The 25,876-nt window shown below is 37.3% G+C and overlaps 1 protein-coding gene across 1 annotated transcript in view; it reads left to right on the top strand.

Moving 5' to 3' along the window:
- The window catches only part of ZDHHC15 (zDHHC palmitoyltransferase 15), a 131,927-nt gene that overhangs the window by 20,873 nt on the left and 85,178 nt on the right, over positions 1-25,876 (top strand). Inside the window, exon 2 of the mRNA XM_080910801.1 lies at positions 1,937-1,963. Coding sequence (XP_080766927.1) covers positions 1,937-1,963 — 27 coding nt within the window. The remainder of the gene's footprint in view (positions 1-1,936; positions 1,964-25,876) is intronic.

The raw sequence follows: 25,876 nt of genomic DNA, 5'->3' as shown, positions 1-25,876 counted from the left end.
TAAAGTGATCAGATTTTTAACACTGACAAAATGTGACATTGTTTAAAAATTCCATTTAAATGTTCATTCAAAGAATAAAAAGCACATGCACACCTGCTTGTAAATGGAAGGAAAACTATAATGAATGAAAGGAATGAAGTAATAGCACGTAAAATATATTCTCCCTCTTTTGATTCTGCTCCCTGCCCCCATTTGTCTTACTCTTAACTGTTCTGACAAAAAAATAAATAAAACTGTAGTTCTGCTTCCCTCAGAATCAATTACACACAGATGATGCTGATGATAAAGACAGATAGGTACCATTTTACAATGGTATTTTAAACCCAAGTGATGCACAACTCACAGTAAACCTGCAAGGGATGACTGGAGTTGCTAGAAGCAATATGTGAGAAAATCTCCAGAGACTAGAATCTAGTCCCAAGCCTAATGCTTTCAATGCAGTATTCAATGCATCATAAGGTCGCCAACATTTTATTACAAACAGGCTTTTTATTAGATAATCTTTGTCCAGTGGTAGGTTAACCTAAGAATTCTAAGGGCGTATAAGATAGGCATTTTACTTAGGGTTTTCATTGCTGTAATAAAATCAATTTATGGATGAAAGTATTTGTTTTACCTTAAAGCTTATCATGCATCACTGAGGGAAATCAGGGCAGGAAGCTGGAGGCAGAAGCTGATGTAGAGGCCATGGGGTTGCTGCTTACTGTCTTGTTTCTTTTGGCTTGCTCAGTCTGATCCCTAGAGAGCAACCAGGAACACCAGCCCAGGGGTAGGACCATAGCACAGGGATGGCACTACCCACAGTGAGCTGTCCTTTCCCCATGAATCACTAATTAAGAAAATGCCTCACATCAGTGGCTCTCAGCCTTCCTAATACTGTGAGCCTTTAATATACAGTTCCTCATGCTGTGGTGACCCCCCAACCATAAAATTATTTTTATTATCATTTCAAACTTTAATATTGCTACTGTTATGAATCGTAATGTAAATATTTTTGGAGATAGAGGTTTACCAAAAAAGATGTGATCCACAGGCTGAGAACCACTCCTCTCCAGTCCAGTCTTATGGAGTCCTTTTCTTAACAGATGATTCTAGCTTTTGTCAAGCTGACATAATACTGGCCAATACAATAGGTTAGGCACACTAAACTATGAGATTCCATAATTTAGATGTATTAAAATAATTTTCTTTCCATTTTTCTCTTTCTACTTTGCCCTTGAATTCACTATATAGCTGGGCATGATCTTGAACTATGACTCCTCCTCCTTCCACCTCCCAAGTTCCAAGATTGCAGGCATGGAACACCATTTCTAGTTTTATGTGGTGCTAGGAAATGAGAGGAAGCTAAGCAGACATTCTACCAATTGACCTATATCCCAAGCCCAGCACTTTCAGTTTAATGATGTTTTCAGCAGTGGGTTAACAGGGATATAACTATCATACACTTGAGGGACATTTATAATACTCTCCTAATTTATCAGTTTTTACGTTTATGACACCCTGTTATTTATCTCTTATGTAATTTGATTTGTTGCTTCATCCAAAATGTTATTTCTATAATGGTTAAATGAATGCTAATGCTTTTAAAAATTTTATTACATTTATTCTGTGGAAGATGTGTGCTCCTGAATGACATGGCATGAGTGGGGAATCCTTTCTCTCCTTCTACCATATAGGTCCTGGAGATCAAACAGGTTTTCAGGCTTGGCAGCAAGCACCTTTGACCACTAACCCATCTCAATGGTCTGCGTATTTTTAATTACTAAATATTTAAGAGAAAGAAGCTAATATAAGATAGAATTTAATCACTCTAATCCTAACCACTAACCCTAACCATTATGTAACTTGTTCAAAGTATAATACTGTGAAAAACTTAACTGATATTTTAGTCTCCTTTGTCCTCTCTTCTAACAGTCATTTCCTTTTCTCTCCACAGTGACTGTTTTGAGCCCAGCAGAAAAAGGTAAGTGTATATTGTTAGCTGTTTTGTTTAGAAATGTATCATGTATCCCTTTCCCTTTCAAGAACGAAATTACATAAAGTCTTTAAACTGAGCAACTTTACAAAAAATGTGCCTGGTTCATTAGAACATTTAGGGTGATATTTTAAGAAATATTACTCAGAAATAGGACAAAACATATTTTCAGTGGTCTTTTTGGCTATAAAATAGAAATTAGAAATTATCAAGATACATGATTATTTCTTCTATAGTGACCCTAAGCTCTCTATTCTGTCATTATTGTTCTAACTACCTGGCCTTTCTTTCCAATCCATTCCCTCTTCAACATAGATTAAGGGTTCCACAAGCCTTGACCATCACAGTCTATATATATATATATATTTGTATTCTTTTTAACAGAATCACCAGCTTAGATTGATCCATTTTTAAAATGCACTGAATCCCTTTGCATTTAAAAGAGTAAGCTAATCATGAGTATCCATAAACAGTTAGATTTACATTATTTTATCAGTAAGATTCAGAGTACACATGGAAGTGGTTTACGGTGTCAATTTTAATTCTCCTTTTGTGGAAGTTTGATGTTAGAATTCATTGACCTTCACAGCATTCAAGATCTGCTGTGTTACCTTTCTACTTTGATATTGCTCATTTAACATGGATAACAAAGCAGTAGGAATTGGAGACAATGGGCAATAGTACTTAAAAATGTGGGCTCCGGAGACAGATTGAATTTACAGTTTGACTCTTTTCTTTATAAAATATTTTACCGTGACCCTATTATTTGCATAGATAATGGAAACAATAATACTGCCTAATTTGTGAAGATGTTATAAAGACAACTTAATTGTACATAAAGCAGTTAGAACAAAGGTGAACAGCACATCCTAAAAGCTCATAAACATGCATTGTTGCTGTGACTGCAATAGAGAAGTCTTAAGAGTCTTAAGTTGCCTTTTTCTTTTCTTTTTTTTCTTGTTTGTTGGTTTGTTTGTTTGTTTTCTCGAGACAGGGTTTCTCTGTATCACACTGGCTGTCCTAGAACTTGCTCTGTAGACTAGGCTGCCTTGCACTTGCCTCTGCCTCTTGAGGGCTGGGATTAAAGGTGTGCACCACCATCATCTCCTAGCATTTGAAATTTTTTTTTTTTAGGCAGGGTCTCACTATGTAGCCCTGACTGTCTTGGAACTTGCTCTGTAGACTAGGCTGGCCTCAAATTCACAGAGATCTACTTGCCTTTGCCTCCTCAGTGTTGGGATTAAAGGATGTGCCAATATCACCCAGCTAGCCATCTATTTTCGTGTATGGTTCTTAAATCATCTTATATAAATTCTAAATATTTATTTTTTGTTATAAACTTTCAATATAGCTGGGTGGAGAATTACATGATATTCTACCATAAAAGCATAATAACAACAATGTTATTCATAATAATAATCATCATCATACTAATAGTAATAATAAGCAACATTGTGATTGGTATCCTGATAATACAAAATGCTTAATTTAATATGCCTTCTGATAGGAGGAGTCTGAAGTTCTTTTCCACTGACAATTCTTAAACTTATTCACACAGTAAGCAATAATATTAGATTTTGCTTCTACATTCTGTAATGTGTATAATGAAATTTAGAAGACACAGGCATAATTTGGAGTTCTAGCTGTGTCATTTGCTAGCTCTGTGACCTTCATAAGGTAACTCACCTTTGAAATTTAATTTCTATAAAATAACAATTCTTTGACATCAAAAGTCTCTACTGTAAACTACTATATGTCTACAGCTAGTCTGCTTTGTTAAGAATTCTGACATAAAAGAGTAACACCAGAGATGTTAACATTTAACAAGGCAAACTTGCAACAGACAGTAAGCTAATGACTATCAGAGTTTCCTAATAGCTCTGTAAATTTATGATTTTTCTCCAGCTACATTGAATCTTTACATTAGAATAAAGTAAGCAGCATGACAGTCAGAAGGAACTGAAATAGCCAGATCACCTGACTTTTCATTGTCTCTAAAGTTTAAGAAAACTTTAAGCCAAATATACTGGAAAAGATTTTTATTTTCTGTCTACTTTATGGTTCCAGTACTGGGTTGAATAGTCTTCCACCAAAATTGATGGCCATATTAAACATGTGGTTGTGTCCCTATTTGTAATAGCATTGGAGGCATGTTATCATGTCAAGGTGAAGTTATACAAGATTTGAGAAAGCCTCAGTAACTGGTGCTCTAAAGGAAAGTGGATATATAACTAAGGAAAACATCTGTGGGATGAAGGAAGGTGGTTGTGATGTCTCAAAGGAACACTAACGATTGTCCGTAACCAACAAAAGCTAAGGAATGTCAGGGGAAGATTCAGTACTGGAGTTTTGAGCAAGAGCATACTCCAGAACTGAGGGGGAATATATTTCTTCTTGAAAATCACCCTGGTTATAATAATTTGTTACCATGACACCAGGAAATGAATGGTGTGCCTGGCAAATTTCAAGTTTCAAAATTCTGTTAACAGTACTGTACAAGTTAGGAGAGTTGTAAAAGTAATGGATAAGTAAGATTTTGGTGTCAGGCCTACCTGGCATTAGTTGAATTTGCCATTTACTACGTGTATGCCATGGGGAAAATAACCTAGGTCTCACTTTCCTCTTCCATAAAATGGAAATAGTACTTACCTTCTATGGTTATTTTGAATAAGTATTTTAACATAGTGCTTGATACATGATAAATATAAAGTAGTATCAGGCCCTTACCATTTGATGATGACTGTTGCTAGTATTGACATTCAGGACTATAATTTTTCATGATTTCACTCATGAATATGTGGTCAGAACTCATGCATTCATATCGTAGAACAATGAGATACAAGTCAATAAAATACTTTTTCTTAGTCATGTTGATTTTTGTGAAAAAGAAGAGAGGTCATCTGCAGCACATATCACAGTGTTATATGCTATATTGGTGACTCAGGTCAGGACTCCAACATTTTTTTAAAGATGTAACATCCTGTCTTATTTTATACTAAAATATGATAATAGTATATTACTCTTGCTTTCATAAGTATATTATAGAGATGATATTCCTCAGCATGATACTATATCTACATTGAAGATCTTGATTACAAAAAATTTCCTTCAGTAACCCTGAAATTAGGATCAGGGATAAGCTAACAATTAAAAATTTAATAAGAGCCAAGAATGAGGTGAGGCCAAACTTAAGAATGACGAGGGCATCATGCATGATCCATTATTAAGCCCAAATATAATTAAGAGTAATACATTCATCACAATTTCTCATCTTCCCAAAAGGCCATTAATCATTGTAAACAAAAGTTCAGCTTATCCTGTGAAGATTCATTCGATTTTTGATGATTTACATATGAAATTCTCTGGATTCTTCCTTAAAGTTAAATGATTGTAATTAGTTACTTTCTCAGAAAGTGATGTACTTTATATATATTAAACTGACTATGGCCTTGAGTACCCCAAAATTTATAGGTGGTGTCTAGCTGCATATACTTCAGAATGGAACTTTATTTGGAGTACTTAAGTTAAAATGAGGTAACAGGAGTGAATTTTGGTGTCCTCAAAATAAAAGGGAATTTTACCACAGATGGGTATAGAAGGAAGACAATATTAAAGACAGAGGATGAAGATGGTGGTACACATGCCAAGGAAAGAGGCCTGAGATGGAAGTGACACCTCTGATACCCTTACCTTAACTTATCTCTAGAAATGTGAGAAAGTACATTTCTATTGCTTAAGGCACCTAGTCTGTAGAACTTTATTGTGTCCTAAGAAATCTAACAATAGAGCTTGATATTGTCTTCAAAATAAAAAATATGGTGATTAGGACCTGCGGCCTGCCCTCAGGTCACTGGGTATTCGGAAGTGCTGCAGGAGAGCTCTTCATCCTAAGTGGAAGGGTGAGTCAACTTCTTATGCCCACTGTCTACCCTGGGAGAAGCTGCTCAGAACTCTTACTGCGCAGGTGGCAGTGCTGCCTGGGAGCACAAAATTTCGACCCAAGGCCATACCTGGCCCAGCTGCATAAGGACTGGGCACTGCCTTTGGAACTCACAGCCTACCCAGATTGATGAACACTCAGGAATAATCTCCTTCTAGAGACCATGGTCCCACAGACCCACAAGAGAGTCAACTCCAACAAGAGACAACAAGATCAACTAGCACCACCTATAACAAGATGGCAAGAGGCAAGCACAAGAACCTAAGAAACAAAAACCAAGACAGCCTGGCAACATCAAAACCCAGTTCTTCCACCACAGCAAATAGTGGATATCCCAACTCACCAGAAAAACAAGATCTAGACTTAAAATCATACTTCATGATGATGATGGAGATCTTTGAGAAGCACATAAATTACACACTTAAAGAAGTATTTGAAAGCCAGGGAAACACATGCAAACAAGTTGAAGGCCATAAAGAGGAAACACAAAAATCACTTAAAGAACTACAGGAAAGCACACACAAACAGGTGGAGGAACTGAAAATAGAAATAGAAACAATGAAGAAATCACAAAAGGAGACAATCCTGAAGTTGGAAAACCTAGGAAAGACATTGGGAGTCATAGTCACCAGCAGAATAAAAGAGATGAAGGAGAGAATCTCAGAATCAGAAGATACCATAGAAATCATTGATTGACACAACAGTACAAAAAATGCAAAAATCAAAAAAGGTTCTAACCTAAAACATCCAGGAAATCCAGGACAAAACAAGAAGACCAAACCTAAGGATAATAGATGTAGGGTGTAGAAGAGAGCAAAGACTCCCAACTGAAAGGCCCAGTAAATATCTTCAACAAAATTATAAAAGAAAACTTCCCTAACCTTAAAAAAAAAAAAAAAAAAAAAAAAAAAAAAAAAAAAGAAAAAAAAAAAGATCACCAGGAACGTACAAGAAGCCTGCAGAACCCCAAATAGACTGGACCAGAAAAGAAATTCTTCCCGACACATAGTAGTCAAAACAACAAATGCTTAAAACAAAGAATACTAACAGGAGTAAGAGAAAAAGGACAAATCATTCAGAATTACACCAGACTTTTCAACAGAGACTATGAAAGCTAGAAGTTCCTGGACTGACATCATATAGACCCTAAGGGAAAACAAGTTCCAACCCAGGTTACTATATCCAGCAAAACTCTCAATCACCATAAGTGGAGAAACCAAGATGTTCCAGGACAAGACCAAATTTACACAATATCTGTCTACAAACCCAGCCCTACAAAGGATAATATATGAGAACTCCACCAAAAAGAGGGAAACTTCATGCTAGGAAAATCAAGAAACTAATCTTCTTGGAACAAACACCAATGAAGAAAAGCACAAAAACATAACTCTACATCTAACAACAAAAATAGCAGGAAACAACAGTCAATATTCCTTAATATCCCTTAACATCAATGGACTCAATTCTCCAATAAAAAGACATAGACTATCAGACTGGATATGCAAACAGGATCCAGCATTTTGCTGCATACAGGAAACTCATCTCCAAGACAAAGATAGACACTACCTCAGAGTAAAAGTTTGGGGGAAAAAAAACTTTCCAAACAAATGTTCCCAAGAAACAAGCTTGAGTAGCAATTCTAATATTAAATAAAATACATTTTCAATGAAAGTCATCAAAAAAGACAAGGAAGGACACTTTTTACTCATAAAAGGAAAAATCTATCAAGATGAACTCTCAATCCTGAACATCTATGCTCCAAATATAAGAGCACCCATATTCTAAAAGAAACTGTACTAAGCAAATGTGGATGCTTGCAGCTAAACATCAGGCTGAACACGGGGACCCCAATGAAAGAGCTAGAGAAAGGACTGGAAGAGCTGAAAGGTTTGCTACCTTATGGGAAGAACAACATCATCAACCTGCCAAGGCACTGAGGTGGAGAGGGTGATTGGGAGAGGGAGCACCTTCATGGAAACAAGTTGAAGGAGAGGAGGGAGGGGAGTGAGGGGTGAAAAGGTATAACATTTGAAATGTAAATACAGAGAATATCCAATAAAATTTAAAAAAATAATAAAAGAAAATATGGTATCTTTAAAAATATGGAAATATGTACTCTGTGTCAGATTCACAGCTATCCTAGCCTTAATCAGTAGCTGATCTAATAAACTATGCCAAGATTGTAAGAGATAACTCAGAGGAAAGACATTATGAACCAGTATGATTTTTTTTATCTTTGCCAGATGTAATGGAACTTTTCAGTAGGGTTTAGAGCAGTGATCTCAGGGATATTTATCTTTTCTTGGTTGCTTAATTGTTAATTAAACAGATAGAGTCTTAATATATAGCCCAAGCAGCCAGGGAATGTACATTCCTCCTCCCTCTTTCTCCCAGGTATTGGAATCTTTAGTTATGAACCATCACATCCCACAAACTTTGTTTCTTTATGGCACTGAGGATTAAACCTAGGATATGAGAGTGAAGAACTCTGCCATTGAGCTATGTCTTCAGTCAGTGTTCTTAATAATACATGTTTTTTAAAAGAGACATGCTATACATCTTCCTGATGCTTGATAGTTTTAATATATAAGCAACAAAAATAAAAAGCAAAATCCCTAATAATCTCAATTTTATAATGAGAATTAGATCTAAATAGATATTTTCCCAAAGAAATTATTCAAATGGTCAGAGGGTACATTTTTAAAAGCTCAGTGTAACTATTTCAGAAAATGAAAAGAAAGTCAAAATGAGATATTACTTTAATCCTACAAGAAGTGTTGTTATTATCTTAAGAAGATGAAAATAGAGGCTGTAGAACTGGTTCAGTGGTTAAGAGCACTGGCTACTCTTTCAGGGATCTTGGGTTCAATTCCCAGCACCCAAATGGCAGCTTACAGATGTCTGTAACTCCAGGTATATGGGATCCAACACACTCTTCTGCTCTCCACAAGTACCAACTATGCATGCAGTACACATACAGACATCCAGGTAAAACACTAAAGCACATAAATGTTAAATAATAATTTTAGAGACAAAGATAATTTCTGGTGACAATGAGAAAGACAGGGAATCACTGCACCCTGTTGGTGGCATATAAGTCAGTACATCATGACTATCAGCATAGAGTTTCATTCAAAACTAAAATAAAATGGAATTACCATGTGATCTCACTGTATCACTCTGGTATATGTGAAAAGATGAAATCAGTTTGCTGGAGCAGAAACACCCGAAATCTCATATTCATCATAATATTATTCACAGTAACTATAAAATAGTAACCCAAATCTCTGTCATATGATTAATGGGTAAAGAAAATATACATATATACAATGGAATGTTGTACAGTCATTAATGATTCCCTGATACTTGTGAGAGCATGGATAGAACTGCAAGTCATTATGTTAAATAAAATGCAGAAAGGCTACATGATCTTTCTCATCTGTGGGATGTGAGAGAGTTGATCTCATTTGGAAATCAGAGGAGGATTGTTTACCAGAAGTGGCTGAGGAAAGTGGGGGTCAATAGGAAGAGATGAACTGACCATTGGATAGTCAGCTACAGATGTATAGAAGTTCAAACTGTCTGTAGATGAATTGTCTATTTCAAAAGTCCAGAAGAAAGACTTTGAATATTTTTGCCATAGGAAAGATAAATATTTGGGAAGATGATTATGTTTATCATGACATGTGTGTGTTAAAACATTGCATAGAACCCCATTAATACATAAAATTTTAGATAGCATGTCAGCTAAAATAACAATTTTCCCCCATATTGAACCCACAGCTCTGTCTTTGCTAGGGAAATACTCCATCCCTGAGCTATATCCAAAGCCCAAAGACAGGATTCTTTATTTTTTTTGGTTTGGTTTTTAAAGTAATAGAGATTTGGGACTTCATGCTTACTCAGGAAGAACTCTACCTCTGAACTATATCACCAACCCTTCTTTGGAATGGTATTTTTGAGACAGTCTCACTGTTTTAGATATCTTGAGGTTTGTTATAGACTAGGCTGGCTTCAAACTGTGGTGTTCTTCCTGCCTAGGCCTCCCAAGTACTGGGATTACAAGCATATGCACCACTATGCCTGGTTCAAAAGAAATGTAACTAAAACGAATGTATACTGCTCACCATGATTACACATTAGAAAGAACTGAGACAGATGTAGGAGGACCATAACTTGAGGTCAGCCTTTGATACGTTGCAAGTTCTAGGTTAACCTGCTCTAAATAGGGTAATTTTGTCTCATAACACTGATAGTGGTGGTGGTGTTGGTAGTGGTGGTGCCGGAGGCAGTGGAGGTGGCATGGTAGCCACAGTGGCAGCAACAGCAACAATGAAGATATAATTTAATGCTCATTAAAAAAAACTTTTAATTGGTTCTTTGTGACTTTTACATCATGCACCCCAACTTCACTCATCTCCCCCATCCTCCTAACCCCCTTCACTCTTGCAACCTCTCCTACAACAGACAAAAAATCTCATTGTGAAAACTGTAGTATGTCACAGTGTGTCCTACAGTATACCCCTTTGTCCACACTTCTTTGTTTGCAAATGTTCATTGCAATGAGTGCATGGTCTGGTATGAGGTCTCTGGTTTCTTCTACTCCATCAATACTGGAACCTCACTGGGCCTCTTCTTGGATATCCCTGTGTCATGGAGATCCTATAGTTTGGGATCTATAGTACTGATCCTTTATTGTACTACAGCAGTTCATTGATATGTTGGGGTGGGCCAATTCATAACCCCTGGATCTGGGTCCGAGAGGTATCTGAGCAGGTCAGCCCACTGAGGCTTTTCTGCTCTCATGCCCTCAGGCTGGCTCACCTGCCACCTTCACATCCAGGGCCAGCTCTACTCTACTACCAAGGCGAAATGCAGGGCCTGCTCTACTGTTCTCATGAGCCCATCTAGGCCAACTCTCCCACCAGCACCAATGGCAAGGGTGAAAAGAAGGGCATGGAATCTCTCCCTCACTGACATTACCACAGAGCAGACAAGAGGCAAAATTGGCTCTTCCACCCTCATGCCCTTGGGTCTGGCTCACCCACAACTCCCATATCCAGAGCTAGCCCTGCCATGCTGCCCAGGTGAAGTGCCTAGCCTGCTCCCCTGAGTGCTGCAACAATTGAAGGGAAGGGACAGCTCTCCTGTTCTGAGGAACCTGTCAAGTGGCGAGGGCAAAGGGGAGGTGAGAGATCTCCCACCACCATACAGCAGATCAGAGGCAGGGCCAGCTCTCACATGCTTATGTCTGAGAGACTAGCTTACCCAAAACCCACACATCCAGGGCCAGCTCTACTGTGCTGCCCAGGTGAGGCACAGGGCCTGCTCTCCCACGTGTTGTAGCAGGTCAAGGGCAGGGATAACTCTCCTGCTCTGATGACTTCAGGGCCAGCTATCCTGCCTATTGCAGATGGTGGTGGGGGGCAAGAGGAAAGAAGATAGCTCTTCCTCACTCTACTACACAGAAGACTAGTGGTAGGGTCAGCACTCCCACATTTGTATCCTTGTGGCTGGTTTGCCTACAACTTCCACAATGTGCCGGGATACTATCCCAAATTGTGCAACTGGTTAAGGGCAGGGTCAGCTCTCTTGCTCTTATGCTTCCAGGGACAGGTCTCTGGTAATGCCCAGATGAGGGGTGTTCTGCACAGCCCTAGAACATCAACATGCCCCTAGGTAGCAGTCCAGACCATGGACATCCACCTGGTCTTTGGTAGCAACAGACCCATGCTGTTGCAGGGCCACAGACCCAGTGTCAGCACAGGTAAGGACCCCAACATGGTCCCAGGTGGTATCACTGGCTACTCACATCAGGGTGTTCCTCAGTACCCTTGAGTCTTCAGTTCCTTCTTTCTTCATTGAATACACATACTTCTGCTTCTCTTTCTCTTCCATTTCTCTACCACTAGTTCCATCCATTTGCTTAGAAATTTCATGTAGTCATTTATTTTAATAGCTGAGTAATACTCCAGTGTGTAAATGTACCACATTTTCTGTATCTATTTCTTTGTTGAAGGACATCTGGGTTCTTTCCAGCTTCTGGCTATTATAAATAAGGCTGCTATAAACATGGTGGAACATGTGTCCTTGTTATATGTTGGAATATCTCTGGGGTATATGCCCAGAAGTGGAATAGCTGGGTCCTCAGGGAGGACTATGTCCCATTTTCTGAGGAACCGCCAGACTGATTTCCAGAGTGGTTGTACCTGCTTGGAAACCCACAAACAATGGAAGTGTGTTCCTCTTTCTCTACATCCTCACCAGCATCTGCTATCACCCGAGTTTTTGATCTTAGCCATTCTGACTGATGTAAGGTGGAATCTCAGAATTGTTTTGATTTGCATTTCCCTGATGACTAAGGATATTGAACATTTCTTTAAGTGCTTTTCAGCCATTCCAAATTCCTCAGTTGAGAATTCTCTATTTAGCTCTGTACTCCAGTTTATAGGGTTATTTTGTTCTCTGGAGTCTAGCTTCTTGAGTTCTTTGTTTATTTTGGATATTAGCCTTCTATTGAATGTAGGTTTGTTAAATATCTTTTCCCAATCTGTGGGTTACCATTTTGTCCTATTGACAGTTTCTTTGCTTTACAGAAGCTGTTAAACTTTATGAAGTCCCATTTGTCAACTGTTGCTCTTAAACCATAAGTCATTGGTGTTGTGTTCAGGAAGTTTCCCCCGTGCCCAAATATTTGAGGCTCTTCAAGATATTTTATATTATTTGTGACTATTGTGAAGGGTGTCGTTTCCCTAATTTATCAATCTGTTTGTCCTTTGACTAGAGGAGGGTGACTGAATTGTTTTAGTCAATTTTATATCCAGCCACTTTGCTGAAGTTGTTTATCAGCTATAGAAGTTCTCTAGTAGAATTTTTGGGTATCACTTAAATATACTAGCATATTATCTACAAATAGTGATATTTTGACTTCTTTCCAATTTTTGTCCCTTTGACCTACATTTGTTGTCTAATTGCTCTGGCTAGGACTTCCAGTACTATATTGAATAGGTAGGGAGAAAGTGGGCAGCTTTTTCTAGTCCCTGATTTTAGTGGGATTGTTTCAAGTTTCTGTCATTTAGTTTGATGTTTGCTACTAGTTTGCTGTATATTGTTTTTAGTATGTTTAGGTCTGGGCCTTGAATTCCTGATCTTTCCAATACTTTTAACATGAAGGGGTGTTGAATTTTGTCAGATGCTTTTTCAGCATCTAGAGAGATGATCATTTGGTTATTTTCTTTGAGTTTGATTATATACTGGATTACATTGGTGGGTTTTTCATACATTGGGCCATTCCTGCATCACTGGAATGTAGCCTATTTGATCATGATGGATGATCATTTTGATGTGTTCTTGGATTCAGTTTGCAGAATATTTTTGAGTATTTTTGCATCAATATTCATAAGGGAAATTGGTCTGAAGTTTTTTTCTGTTGGGTCTTTGTGTGGTTTAGTTATAAGCGTAATTGTGGCTTCCAAGAAGGAATTGGATAGGGTTTCTTCTGTTTCTATTTTGTGGAATAGTTTGGAGAATATTGGTATTTGTTCGTCTAGGAAGGTTTAATCAAATGCTGCACTAAGCTCATTTAGTCCTGGGCTTTTTTTGTTTGTTTATTTATTTGTTTGGGAGACTTTTGTTGACTGCTTCTCTGCTTCTATTTCTTTATTGGTTATTGGACTGGTTGATGGTTTATCTGATTCTTATTTAACTTTGGTACCTGATATCTGTCTAGATAATTGTCCATTTCATCCAGATTTTCCAGTTTTGTTGTGTATAACCTATTCTAGTAGGTTCTGATAATTTAAAAAATTTTCTCAGTTTCTTTTGTTGTCTCCTTTTTATTTTTTATTTTGTTAATTTGAATACTGTCTCTGTGCCCTTTTGTTAGTCTGGCTCAGGGTTTATCTATCTTGTTGATTTTCTCAAAGAACCATCTCCTGGTTTTGTTGATTCTTTGTATAGTTTCTTTCTTTCTTTCTTTCTTTCTTTCTTTCTTTTTTCTTTTCTTTTTTTCTTTTTTTTTTTTTTTTTTTGGTTGACTTCAGCCCTGATAATTTCCTGTCATCTACTTCTCTTGGGTGTATCTGCTTCTTTCTGTTTTAGAACTTTCAGATGAGCTTTTAACCTATGAGTGTATGATCTCTCCAATTTCTTTATGGATGCACTCAGAACTATGAGTTTTCCTATTAGCACTACTTTCATTGTCTCACATAAGTTTGGGAATGTTGTGCCTTCAGTTTCATTGAATTCTAAAAAAGTCTTTAGTTTCTTTATATTTTCCCTGGTCATGTTATCACTGAGTAGAGAGTTGTTCAGCAACCACATATATTGGTGATTTCTGTTGTTTTATTTGCTATTGAAGACACCCTTAGTCTCTGGTAGTCCAATAGAATACATGATCAATCCAATGATCTTGTATCTGTTGAGGTTTTTTTGTGTCTGAGTATAAAGTTAATTTTGAGAAGATACCATGAGGTGCTGAGAAGAAGCTATATTCTTTAGTTTTAGGGTGAAATGTTAAATCTCTTTGGTCCATACTTTCTTTTAGTTTCACTATGTCTCTGTTCTGTTTCTGTTTCATAATCTGTCAATTGGTGGTGGTGGGTGTTGAAATCTCCTACTATTATTGTGTGAGTTTCAGTGTTTGCTTTGAGCTTTAATAACATTTCTTTTACTTATGTGGTGCCCTTGGCTTTGGGGCATAGATGTTTAGACTTGAGAGTTTATCTTGGTGGATTTTCCTTTGATATGGATATAGTGTTCTTTCCCATCTTTTTTGATATCTTTTGGTTGAAGGTCTATTTTATTAAATATTGGAATGTCTATTCCAGCTTGTTTCTTGGGACCATTTGTTTGGAAAAAAAAATTCCCATCCTTTTACTTTGAGGTAATGTCTGTCTTTGACTCTGAGGTGTGTTTCCTGCATGCAGTAAAATTTTGTATCCTGTTTACATACCCAGTCTGTTATCCTATGTCACATTATTGGGGAATTGAGTACATGGATGTTGAGAAATATTAGGGACTAATGATTGTTATTTCCTGTTATTTTTGTTGTTAAAGTTGGAATTACATTTTTGTGTTTCTCTTCTTTTAGGTTTGTTGTGGAACATTAATTTTTGCCTTTTTTGGGTGTAGTTTTTCTCCCTGTGTTGGACTTTTACTTCTATTATATTCTGTAGGCCAAGGTTTTTGGAAAGCTATTGTCTAAATTTGGTTTTTGTCTTGGACCTTGGTTTCTCCATCTATAGTAATTGGGAGTTTTGCTGTGTATTATAGCCCGGGATGGACATTTTTTCTTCTCTTAGGATCGGTATGACTTTTAGAGGATTTGTCTAGGAATTTCCTTTTTGGTCTCATGTGTTTGGTGTTCTGTAAGCTTCTTATATGTTTATGGACATTTCTTTTCTAGGTTATGAAAGTTGTCTTTTATAATATTGTTGAAGATGTTTGCTAGCCCTTTGAGTTGGGAATCTTCACTCTCTTTTATACCTATTATTCTCATGTTCATTGTATCCTGGCTTTCTTGAATGTTTTCAGATAAGAGCTCTTTGCTTTCAGTATTTTCCTTGACTGTTGTGTTGATGTTTTCTATTGTATCTTCTACTGCTGAGATTCTTTCTTCTATCTCTTGTATTCTATCGGTGATGCTTGCATCTGTAACTCCTGTTCTCTTTACTAGGTTTTCCATCTCCAGAGCTGTCGCCCTTTGAGTTTTTTTTTTAATGATTCTATTTCCATTTTTGGATCCTGGATGGTTTTGTTCAATTCCTTTACCTGTTTTTGTTCACCTGTATTTCTGTAAGGGAGTTATTTATATTCGTCGTAATGTCCTCTATCATCTTGATGAAATGAGAATTTAGATAATTTTCTTACTTTATAGATAGATATGTTGTAGTATCTAGGACTTGCTAAGGTGGGAGAACTGTCACCAAGTCAAATTTGTTTCTTTAGATTATGTTCTTAAGCTGTCCACTCTTCGTCTTGTTATCTCTGGTATTATCTAGTCTCTCTGTTTCTGAATGGAGCCTGTTTCCTGTGAGCTGATAATCCTCCAATCCTGTGATCCTGGACATGTCAGAATACCTGGAGAGCCAAGCTGCACCTGGTGTGTAAGCTTTGTGGGTTTGGGTCTACCGCTGGGGCTCTGCTCCCTGCACAGATGAGAACAGGAAGGCTTGTGGGTCTCTGGCTGGTCCTATCTCATACAGTTCTATCTTCCACTAATGCTTTATAAATTGAAGCATACAATATGTAATCTTCTATATTTGCCTTCCTAGTAGTTTTAGGATTTTTTTCCTTGTCCCTGCACATATATGTAGTTTCTTTATTTTTATTGCTGATTAGTAGTGCACATTACAGTCCTACCATAATTCAGTCTTTCACTCACTAGTTTAGGTACATTTGAATTCTTTCCAGTTTCAAGCTACACTAAATGAAGCTGATAAAAATATACATGTACATGGATGAGGACAGTGGTAAAGTACTTGGTTGCCACGTGCTTACAATTTCCAGAACCATTAAAAAATTGAAAAAAAATATGCCTTTTTCGGAATGTCTTAATTTCTTCTGATAAATACTAAGTAGTAAAATTCTGGGCTCATATGGTATGCTTAATTGGATAAGGAACTATCAGAATGATTACTTTTGTGGTTCTGTGCTTTTTGCTTCCCTACCATTGTATATGACAATGGTAGTTGGTTTAAGTCCTCCCTGTCTCTTTATTTTATTTGTAGCTTGATTTGTTTTCTTACCATTCTACTGTATATAAAGCAATATTTCCTTGTGACTCTGATTTGTAACTCTATAATTACTGCTGATACCAAGCATCTTTTCACATGTCTCACTGCCATCTTACTCTTCTTTAGGGGAAGTATCTGGTTAAGTCTTTTGCCCATTTTATTGACTTGCAAAAGATCTTTAAATGTCTGGGTATGGGTTGTGGTATCCAATCTTTTTCTTTCCATACATCACAATTAAGATCAATGAGAGGATTTTGCCAGGAAGAATATGTCTATATAAGAAAAGTCTGACAGAGTTTTCTGGCAGTAAGATGTGTTGACCCCCTAGGCATTGATCGATTCTGTATTACTTCAGATATTCAAACAAAAACTAGACAACTTGTTATTAGAGACGTTGTAAAGAAGGCATGTGTGTTTTCTACACCACTGTGCCAATTACCATCCCAGATGCCTTTAGACTTTGAAATTTAATGATATTTAAATAAAGTCAGCACCATGTAACTGAGATAGATTTATAGACTCAATCAACAAAAGATAATACATTTTAAGGGAACCAACCTGTGCTTGCTAGTGTTTCTGTCACTTCCACAGCTAGAAAGAATCGATCCATAAATCCCTAGCCGCTATGTAGACAACAGGTAATCTCTGCTTCCCTTTAAAGTTTGCTGTGAATAGTCCTGACAGTGCTGAATCAATGGATTCCCTTAATTAAAATTTGTACAGGCAGAATAATGATATTCCAATTATCTACTTGGAGCTATGAGGGAAGCAAAAGACTGTTACCCAAAAGATTAGCCCTGTTTCCGCCTATGTCCCCAACATGAATGATTTAATGAAAGACTGCTCAGCATGAAATAGAGGACTAGAAACAAGCCTTTTCTTTATTTTTAACAAGCCATAGTATGCCTTCCAATAAAGTCTGTGTAGTTTTTATTGCCATCTTATAGACTATAAACCACCAAGAGTTAAAAAAAGGAAGAAAAAACTATATATTAAGTTATTCAAATATGTCAGTTGTATCTATGCATTGAAAAATAATACTCATAAAAACTTTGTGAGACAAGCAGCTTATGTGTATATAATAAATGTTGTTTATCAATACATCTAAATAGATTTTGTAATATTGCATATACATATATATATGGCTGTGGGCACATATATACCACAGCATATTATGGAATTATAGACATCAAAAGACAAGTTTTAACTGTTGGTCCTTGCCTTTACATCTTGTTTGAGACAAAGCACTTAAACCATGTTATCTGGTGGTATGCGTAGTTGCCACTGCGATAAAGAGCATTTGGTGCTATTGTGGAGAACTCAGGTTTGGTTCTGAGCACCTACATCCAGTGCCTCCCAGTAATTCAAGTCCCTCTGGTTTCTAGGGGAACCTGCATGCATGTGGTGTATATGCAAACACTCAGGCACACACATGCACATAAAATAAAATACATCTTTAAAAAAGAAACAGATGAGCTGGACCACAAGCTGCTGAATATCCTGTCTCAACCTCCCATTTCCGCTGCACATGCTGGGATTAAAGGCTCTTAGGCTTGGGCAACTGCTTCCTAACTCGTTGTATTGTAAAACACAAACACATTTATTCACTGTGCCATCTCCCCAGCACCCCTTTGTTTGATTTTTGTCTTGATGATTCTAGGAAAGAAACCCAGGGACTCAAACAAGCCAGGCAATTGCATCTGCTTTAGAGTATCATCCCCAATCCAAGGATACATTGGTATTAAATAGCAAATCTAGAGTTCAAGCCAATCATCTGGCTCCAAATTCACTGTTTTACCTGACATCTCAGTGCCATATTTAAACACAGGAAAAACTGAAAAATATTTCATATTGTTTATTTTTGCTCTGACATAATTATCTGACAAAGGTAAAGTTTAAAAAAAAGGAAAGATTTATTTTAGCCTATAGTTTGAGATGAGCCAGTCCATCATTTTGGGAAAAGCATATTGGTAGGAGTATAAGGCAGCTAATTACATTGAACTGACTATAATGAACCAGAGACCTCAACAGACTTATTTTCCACTTTTTATTCAGTCTGGAAGCCAAGTCCATGAGATGATGCCCTCCATATTTTCTTTGTTCAGTTAAAGCTTTCTGTAAACAGCCTCACAGACATAACCAGAAGTGTGTCTCCTACATGATTCCAAATCCAATTATTTTGACAAAGATTGATACTGTAATTCACATATATAAGCAAACATTTTGTTCTTTTGGTATTGTGTACCATCTCCTAATTCACAGGGACTAGACAGATCTTTGGAACTTGAAAATGCTAAGAATTAGGCTATTGGTATAGCCTATACCAATATAGTTCAATGGGTGAATATTTACCTAGTATATGTACAGTGTAAAAAGAGAGTGATCTAGTTTATACCAATGAAAATGAAGCTCCATTTTGCATAATGGCTGCTAAATTTATAAGATAATCCTCAGGAACTGGTAACATAGGTGGGAGCTGGAAACATTGCTCAATGGTTATGAGCACTTAATGGCCATGCAGAGGACCCAGGTTCAGTGCCCAGCACTCACATGATAACTGCAGTTCCCAAATATGCTATGTTTCCTTATGGCCTCCTCAAGCACAGCATACAAGTAGTGAACTACATTCAGGCAAACACTCATACATATAAAATGAATAAATATTTTGTTAAAAATCTAAAGAGTTGATAACCTGCTTTATAAAAAGTTGATATAAATTATGAGCAGTAGATGCCTAGTGGATAATTAGGAGAAATCAGCATACTTTGGATGAAAGCCTAACATTTGAAGTTGACATTAATGAAAAAGAAACTATGCTTTTCAAAATGTAGTGCCACATGTCACCAGGATATTATACTGATATCAGAGAAACTCCTAGGGGTTAATTAGATAAACCCTGGAGCCAGCTGATAAAAATTCAAATGCTAGGATTAGATAAAGCATGGAATGAACATGTGAGAAATTCTTAAATTTTCATCGAATGTTTTGTAAACCTTGGGCAAATAACTATGAGACTCTTTTCTTATTCTTGTGATTCCTTCAAATATCTGCTGCACAAGCTATGGCCCTGTTGGAGTTCATAAAGCAGTGTAAGTAAAGTAAGGCAATGTATTTAATGTCAGGATCAACATCTCATTGTTAAGTTCTCTGCTCGAACGCAGATGTAACTGCCTAGCTGACAAATTTCACCGTTATCATAATCTGAGGATTTCTCTCCTGAGCCAAAATGGAGATTTTAATAAGGACTCTAAATTGCTAGATCTATAACTGCTGTTCCTATTTGAATTACAGTGCATAATTGCAAGGTACTCCTCTCTCCCAATTTTCCCTCACTACCAACACAAATGCTTTTAGTCATCACTGGTATGAAAGATGTTACAGAAAATAATCTCTTTTTAAACTAAAGAGTCTCTAACAATAGCTTTTAAAGAAGAAGAAAGGTATGTTAGATAATTGCCACAGTAACAGCTTTGGCATTTGTCTGGGGATGTGTAGCAAAGCCGCTTTACTTTCTCTGCTGCTCATCCTGCTGCATTCACAACAGACTATGACATACATTTTGAGGCACACAAGGATGCATGCACAAGTACCCCCCCAACCCTGACACACATACACACTTCCCACCACCTCCTAAGAGCAAAACAAAAGGGAATCTACTGTCCAAAGATATTGCTAATAACAACTTCTTAATGCTACTTTTAGCATGTAATTTTAGCTTCCATAATTTTATCAAGGTGTTTGTGAGGCAGTATTTTAGAAGCTATCCCCATAATAGGCTATTCACATTACAACACAGTGTTGACATGCAAAACAACTGCATGTTTAGAGAACTTTTCCCTTGGCATTTGGCCATGTTCTGGTCATCTTGCAAACTTCTGCATCTGGTGAAAGAAAAGACACTTGGAAGACTTTGGGATTTCAGGTTATAACTCTAGTGGATTCTGATACCACCATCATCCCCAAGTAATCACTGCCAGATAAATGAAGGACTCCATGATGTCTGTTTTCTGAGGGGAAAAAATAAAGCATGTTTTCCCATTTTATTTCTACATCGATGAGTCGTGACAGCTTAGGGTTACAGTTCACAAGCTATTTGATTTCTCTAGTGATTTGAAACCTCACTGAAGCAACATATTTAAAAATGATTCAGTGTCCCTGTGGTTTACAGGATGAGTATTCTAGATACAAAATTAAGTATAAGAAATTATGCCAACCAGGTGGGATGACTTGTGTTTGTAATTCCAACACTTGGGAGGATGAGGTAGTAAAATTGCCATGAGTTCATGACCACCCGTAGTTAGTGAGTTTCAGATCATTTTAAACTACAACGTGAGAAATATCAAAGTGAGAGAGGTACAGGAGAGAAGTATGCTGCATGTTTTTAATGATGAACAGACTAGAATGCATATTCAATATGCATGAATATGCACTAGGTGCATATTCAAGAGCACAGGTCAAGAATCATGTCTATGCAGAGGGATGCACAAACATGAAAAATCATGAGTTCTCTCTGTATTTAAAGAAGAATCACTTAAAATCACTGACAGAGATGAAGTTATTGTCTGCTAGGGATGTTGGAGCAAGTTTCCTCCTTGAAGTGGTAGGCAGAACAACCAGATGGCCTAAAGGCACTGTTTTCTCCTGGTTCTTCAGAATGACCTGAGGGTATCTTGCAAAATTCCTGAACTCTCTAATTCAGAAAATTATTTAGTCTTTGGTAAAGGATATACCCTGAATTTTATTACACTTTAAAATGTATTGTGTGTGCGTGTGTGTGTGTGTGTGTGTGTGTGTGTGTGTGTGTACTCTTACACACACATTAGGAGACAGATTGTAGGAGTTAGTTCTCTTCTTCAACCACCTGGGTCCTGAGGATCCAATTTAACACATTTGTCTTATCAACTGCGTTTATCCACTTAGTAATCTCAACCACCCTGTATACTGAAATTTGAGAATTGCTGCAAAGCAACCCAGTAGGGGGAAAATGGTCTTAAGTGTATGCAAAAGTGTCAGAGATACTCCTCACTCCCACTGTTAGGAGTCTTATAAGAACACAAACCTGTATAACCATAAAATATATGCAGAGGACCTAGGTCAGACCCATACAGGGTCGCTGTGAGCTCTTTTGAGCCCTGGTTAGTTGATTCTGTCTTTTAGTTAGTTTGGATAAGGGTTTGTCTCTCTTTTCGTTTTCTCAAAGAATCAATTCTTTGTTTCATTGATTGTTTCTATTGTTCTCTTAGTTTCTTTTTATTGATTTCAGCCTTGATTTTGATTCTTTCCTGTGATCTACTCCCCTTGGGTGTGTTTGTTTCTTTTTATTCTAGAGCTTTTATTTGTGCAGTTAAGCTACTAGTATGAGATTTTCCCTGATTTCTTTTTGGGGGCATTTAGTGCTATGAATTTTCCTCTAAGCACCATTGTATCCCATAAGTTTAGGTATTTTGTGGCTTCATTTTCATTGAATTATAGAAAGTCTTTAATTTCTTTCTTATTTCTCCTTTGACCCAGTAGTCACTGAGTAGAGACTTGCTCAATTTCCATGAGTGTGTAGGTTTTCTTGTGTTTCTGTGGTTTTTAAAGCTCAGCTTTAATCCATGACAGTTTGATAAGATACAAAGGAGTTATTTCTATTTTCTTGTAATTGTTGAGGCTTGCTTTGTGACTGACTATATGTTCAGTTTTCAAGAAGGTTCTACAAGGTGCTGAAAACGCATATTGTTTAGTGTTTGGGTAAAACACAAAAGGTATATTAGGTCCATATGTAGATATGTTAGGTCCATTTTGCTCATAACATTTATTAGCTCTGGTGTTTCTCTATTTATTATTTTTTATCTCAATGATTTGGCCATTAATGGGAGTGGGTACTTTAAGTTTTCCTCTATTGATATGTGAAGGTCATTGTGTGATTTAAGCTTTAGTATTTCCTTTACAAATGTGGGTGCCCTTGTGTTTGGACCATAATTGGCAAAAATTAAAATATCATTGGGGTTGATTTTTACTTTGATGCATATGTAGAGTCCTTCACCATCATTTTTGACTAATTTTGGCTTGAAGTCCATTTAATGCCAACAGCTTGTTTCTTAGGTCCTCTTTCTTGGAAAAGCTTCTTACAACCCTTTACTCTGAGGTAATGTCTGTCTTTGATGTTGAGGTATGTTTCTTGTTTGCTTCAGAAGGATGGATCCTAATTTTAATCCATTTCATTAGTCTGTGTCTTTTTATTGAGCAGTTGAGTTCACTGACATTGAAAGAGAACAATGACCAATTCTTGTTAATTCTTGTTATTTTGATATTGTGTGTGTGTGTGTATGTGTGTGTGTGTGTGTGTGTGTGTGTGTGTGTGTATGTATGTTTCCATTCTTTTGGTTTCATTGGTGTGAGATTATTGACTATGTTTTCATGGGTGTAATTAACTTCCTTGGTCCGCAGTTTTCCTTCTAGTACCTTCTGCAGTGCTGGATTTGTGGATACATATTGTTTAAATTTGACTTTGTCATAAAGTGTCCTGTTTTCTCCATCTACAGTAATGGAATATTTTGCTGTGTGTAGTAGTCTGGACTGGCACCTGTGGTTTCTTAGAGCAGCACATCTCTCTAGGCCCTTCTGGCTGATAGAGTCTCCTGATTGAGAAATCAGGTGTAATACTACTAGGTCCTTTTCTTGGTGATTTTAATATTCTTTCTTTGTTCTGTGGTTTTAGTGTTTTGATTACTATTTGGAATGGGATTTTCTTTTCAGGTTCAATCTATTTGGTGTTCTCTCCACCTCTTGTACCTTTATAAACATGTCCTTTAGGTTAAGAAAATTTTTTTTGACTTTGTTAAAAATATTTTCTAGACCTTGGAGCTGCGATTCTTCTTTTCCTATTGTTATTGAGTTTGGATTTTTTATTAGTCCCAGATTTTCTGGATGTTTTGTGTCAGGATTTTTTTTTTTAGATTTAATATTTTCTTTGACCAATGTGTCCATTTTTTTTATTATATATTCAATACCTGAGTTTCTTATCCCATCACTTATATTTTGTTGAAGCTTGCCTCTGTAGTTCCTGTTCACTTTCTATATCTTCCATTTTCAGAATTCCCTTTGTTCATGTTTTATTATTTTTATTTCCATTTTATGTCTTTAACAGTGTTATTTATTTTGTTTACCTGTTTGACTTTTCTTGACTTTCTTTAAAGGATTTTATTATTTCCTCAATTGTTTGTTTGTATTTTTCTAGGTTTCTTTAAGAACCTTTATCATCTTCATAAAGTTGGTTTTGGGGTCATTTCCTTGTGCTTCAGCTGTGCTGAAATATTCAAGTCCTGTTTTTCTAGGATAGCTGGGCTCTGTTGGTGACATTGCCCAAGCTGGGTTTTTTGTTGTTGTTGTTGTTGTTTTGTTTTGTTTTTGTTTTGTTTTTTATTGTATTCTTACAGTGACATATAAGCACCTGGGTTTGTTGATTACTGAAGTGTCTTTGTTGGAAAAGTGCTTTATTCCTTGGTTTCTGTTTCTTTTCTAGTCTTCTAGCTAGAGTGACCTGTGGTTGAGTAGAGTGTTTCTCATTGATTTGGGGGCTGGGCTTCTGATGACCGGTATGACCTCTGGTGTAGCTAGGGCTGCAGGAGTTGAGGCCTATGATGTTGTGGTAAGCAAGGGAGGGCTGGTCAGGTACATAGAAATTGGGTGTGGTCCACCACCAAGCAGCCAACATGGGGTTTTCAGTGCCAGTGTGGCCTCTGGTGGAGAAGGGGTCGTACACCACAGATCTGGGCCAGGATATGGTGATAAAGAAAGGGAAGGGCTGTTGAGTGTAACCTGAGCGGTCCGTAAGGGAGAGTCTTTGTAGTCTCCTTACCTGGGCAGGGTTCTTAGCTGGAGATCTAAGTACCAGCCTGACCTCTGGTGGAGGATGGGGCTTCTACCAGTGGTGTAAGCCAGGATAGAGTGCCAAGGAGAGGAGGGGCTGTTGTGGATAGTCTGTACAGACAATGTTAGAATGTCCGTAGTCCACTAGTAGTGGGCTTACCTGGCGATCTTGGTGCTAGTGTGGCCTCTGATGGAGCACACCTTCAGCCAGAGGTGTGGGGTAGGATAGCGTGATGAGGAGAGGAGGGGAGGGACTATTGGAGGGGGAACTGTTGAGGGCAGACTGGGCAGGCACTGGGGGAGTATAGGTGGGTGACTTACCTGGGGGTTTTCAGTGCTGATGCAGCCTCTGGTGTAATAGGGGGATGACAAAGGAGACATAGGACTGGATATAGTAACAAGAAGAGGAAGTGCTGTTGGGGGTAGGCTGGGAAGGCACGGAAGGAGTGTAGATGGTCTACAAGGAGAGGACTTGCCTAAGGATCTGGGTGCTGGAGTGACCTCTGGTGGAGGAGCAAAATGTTTAAGTTTTACTGATGGCAAGTTACCAGTAGCTGTGGAGTCCAGTTTGAATGAATACATCTGCAAAAGAGGTCTTATACCTAAGGCTCAGGGAACATTGCAGATGAAGGGGCAGAAAGATTGTAAGGGCCAAGTATCAGGGAGTTTTTATGAAATTGTGTGTTTTAGTAATATCAAAAGCTATACCTGTAATCTATCACAAACACAACTCTACAAACATGAGAAGAACAAGGGCAACAACAACTGATTGCGAAAGGTAAAAAGTGCAAAAACTACACAAAGAACCGGAGGCAACTAAGGAATTCTGAGAGCAGTCTTTTCTATGGAGGAGCACACCAGTTCCTTGTTCAATACCAAATGCTCAGCCCTGAAAACATGCATAAAAGTGACATTCTAAATACTCAGCAATTATATTCAGGAATATATATTTTTTCAGGGACCATATTAATTATGTATCTGGGATAGGCAGGAACAGCTTGTCTGTAAAAAGAAACTGACTGTTAATTAAGGATTAAATAATGGTTATTAGCATAGTCAGTTTGGCCTGTGAGGAGTATATTAAATATGATTTTTTGAAGCTTAAAAAAGAAATTTTAAACAAATTTTAAAAATAGTACAATTTGGGGTTAAAAAGCACGAGCATAGTTTCAGGTGTTGCTGTTAGGGAGAGAAATAAATATTTAAATAAAGAAGCATGAACATTTTGGATTAAAAGGCATGAACACTGTTGCTGTTAGGGAGAACAAGCATTTAAACAAAGAAGGATGAGTTCTTGGGTTAAGGGTTTCGGGTGTTTTTTTTTTTTTTTTTCAAGTCTCTGTAGCAAGATCTCTATTATGTTTTGCTTGG

Source organism: Micromys minutus (assembly GCF_963924665.1).
Source record: "Micromys minutus genome assembly, chromosome: X".
NCBI lineage: Eukaryota > Metazoa > Chordata > Mammalia > Rodentia > Muridae > Micromys > Micromys minutus.
Note: the sequence above shows the minus strand (reverse complement) of the source record. Positions and strands in the feature narration are given on the sequence as shown.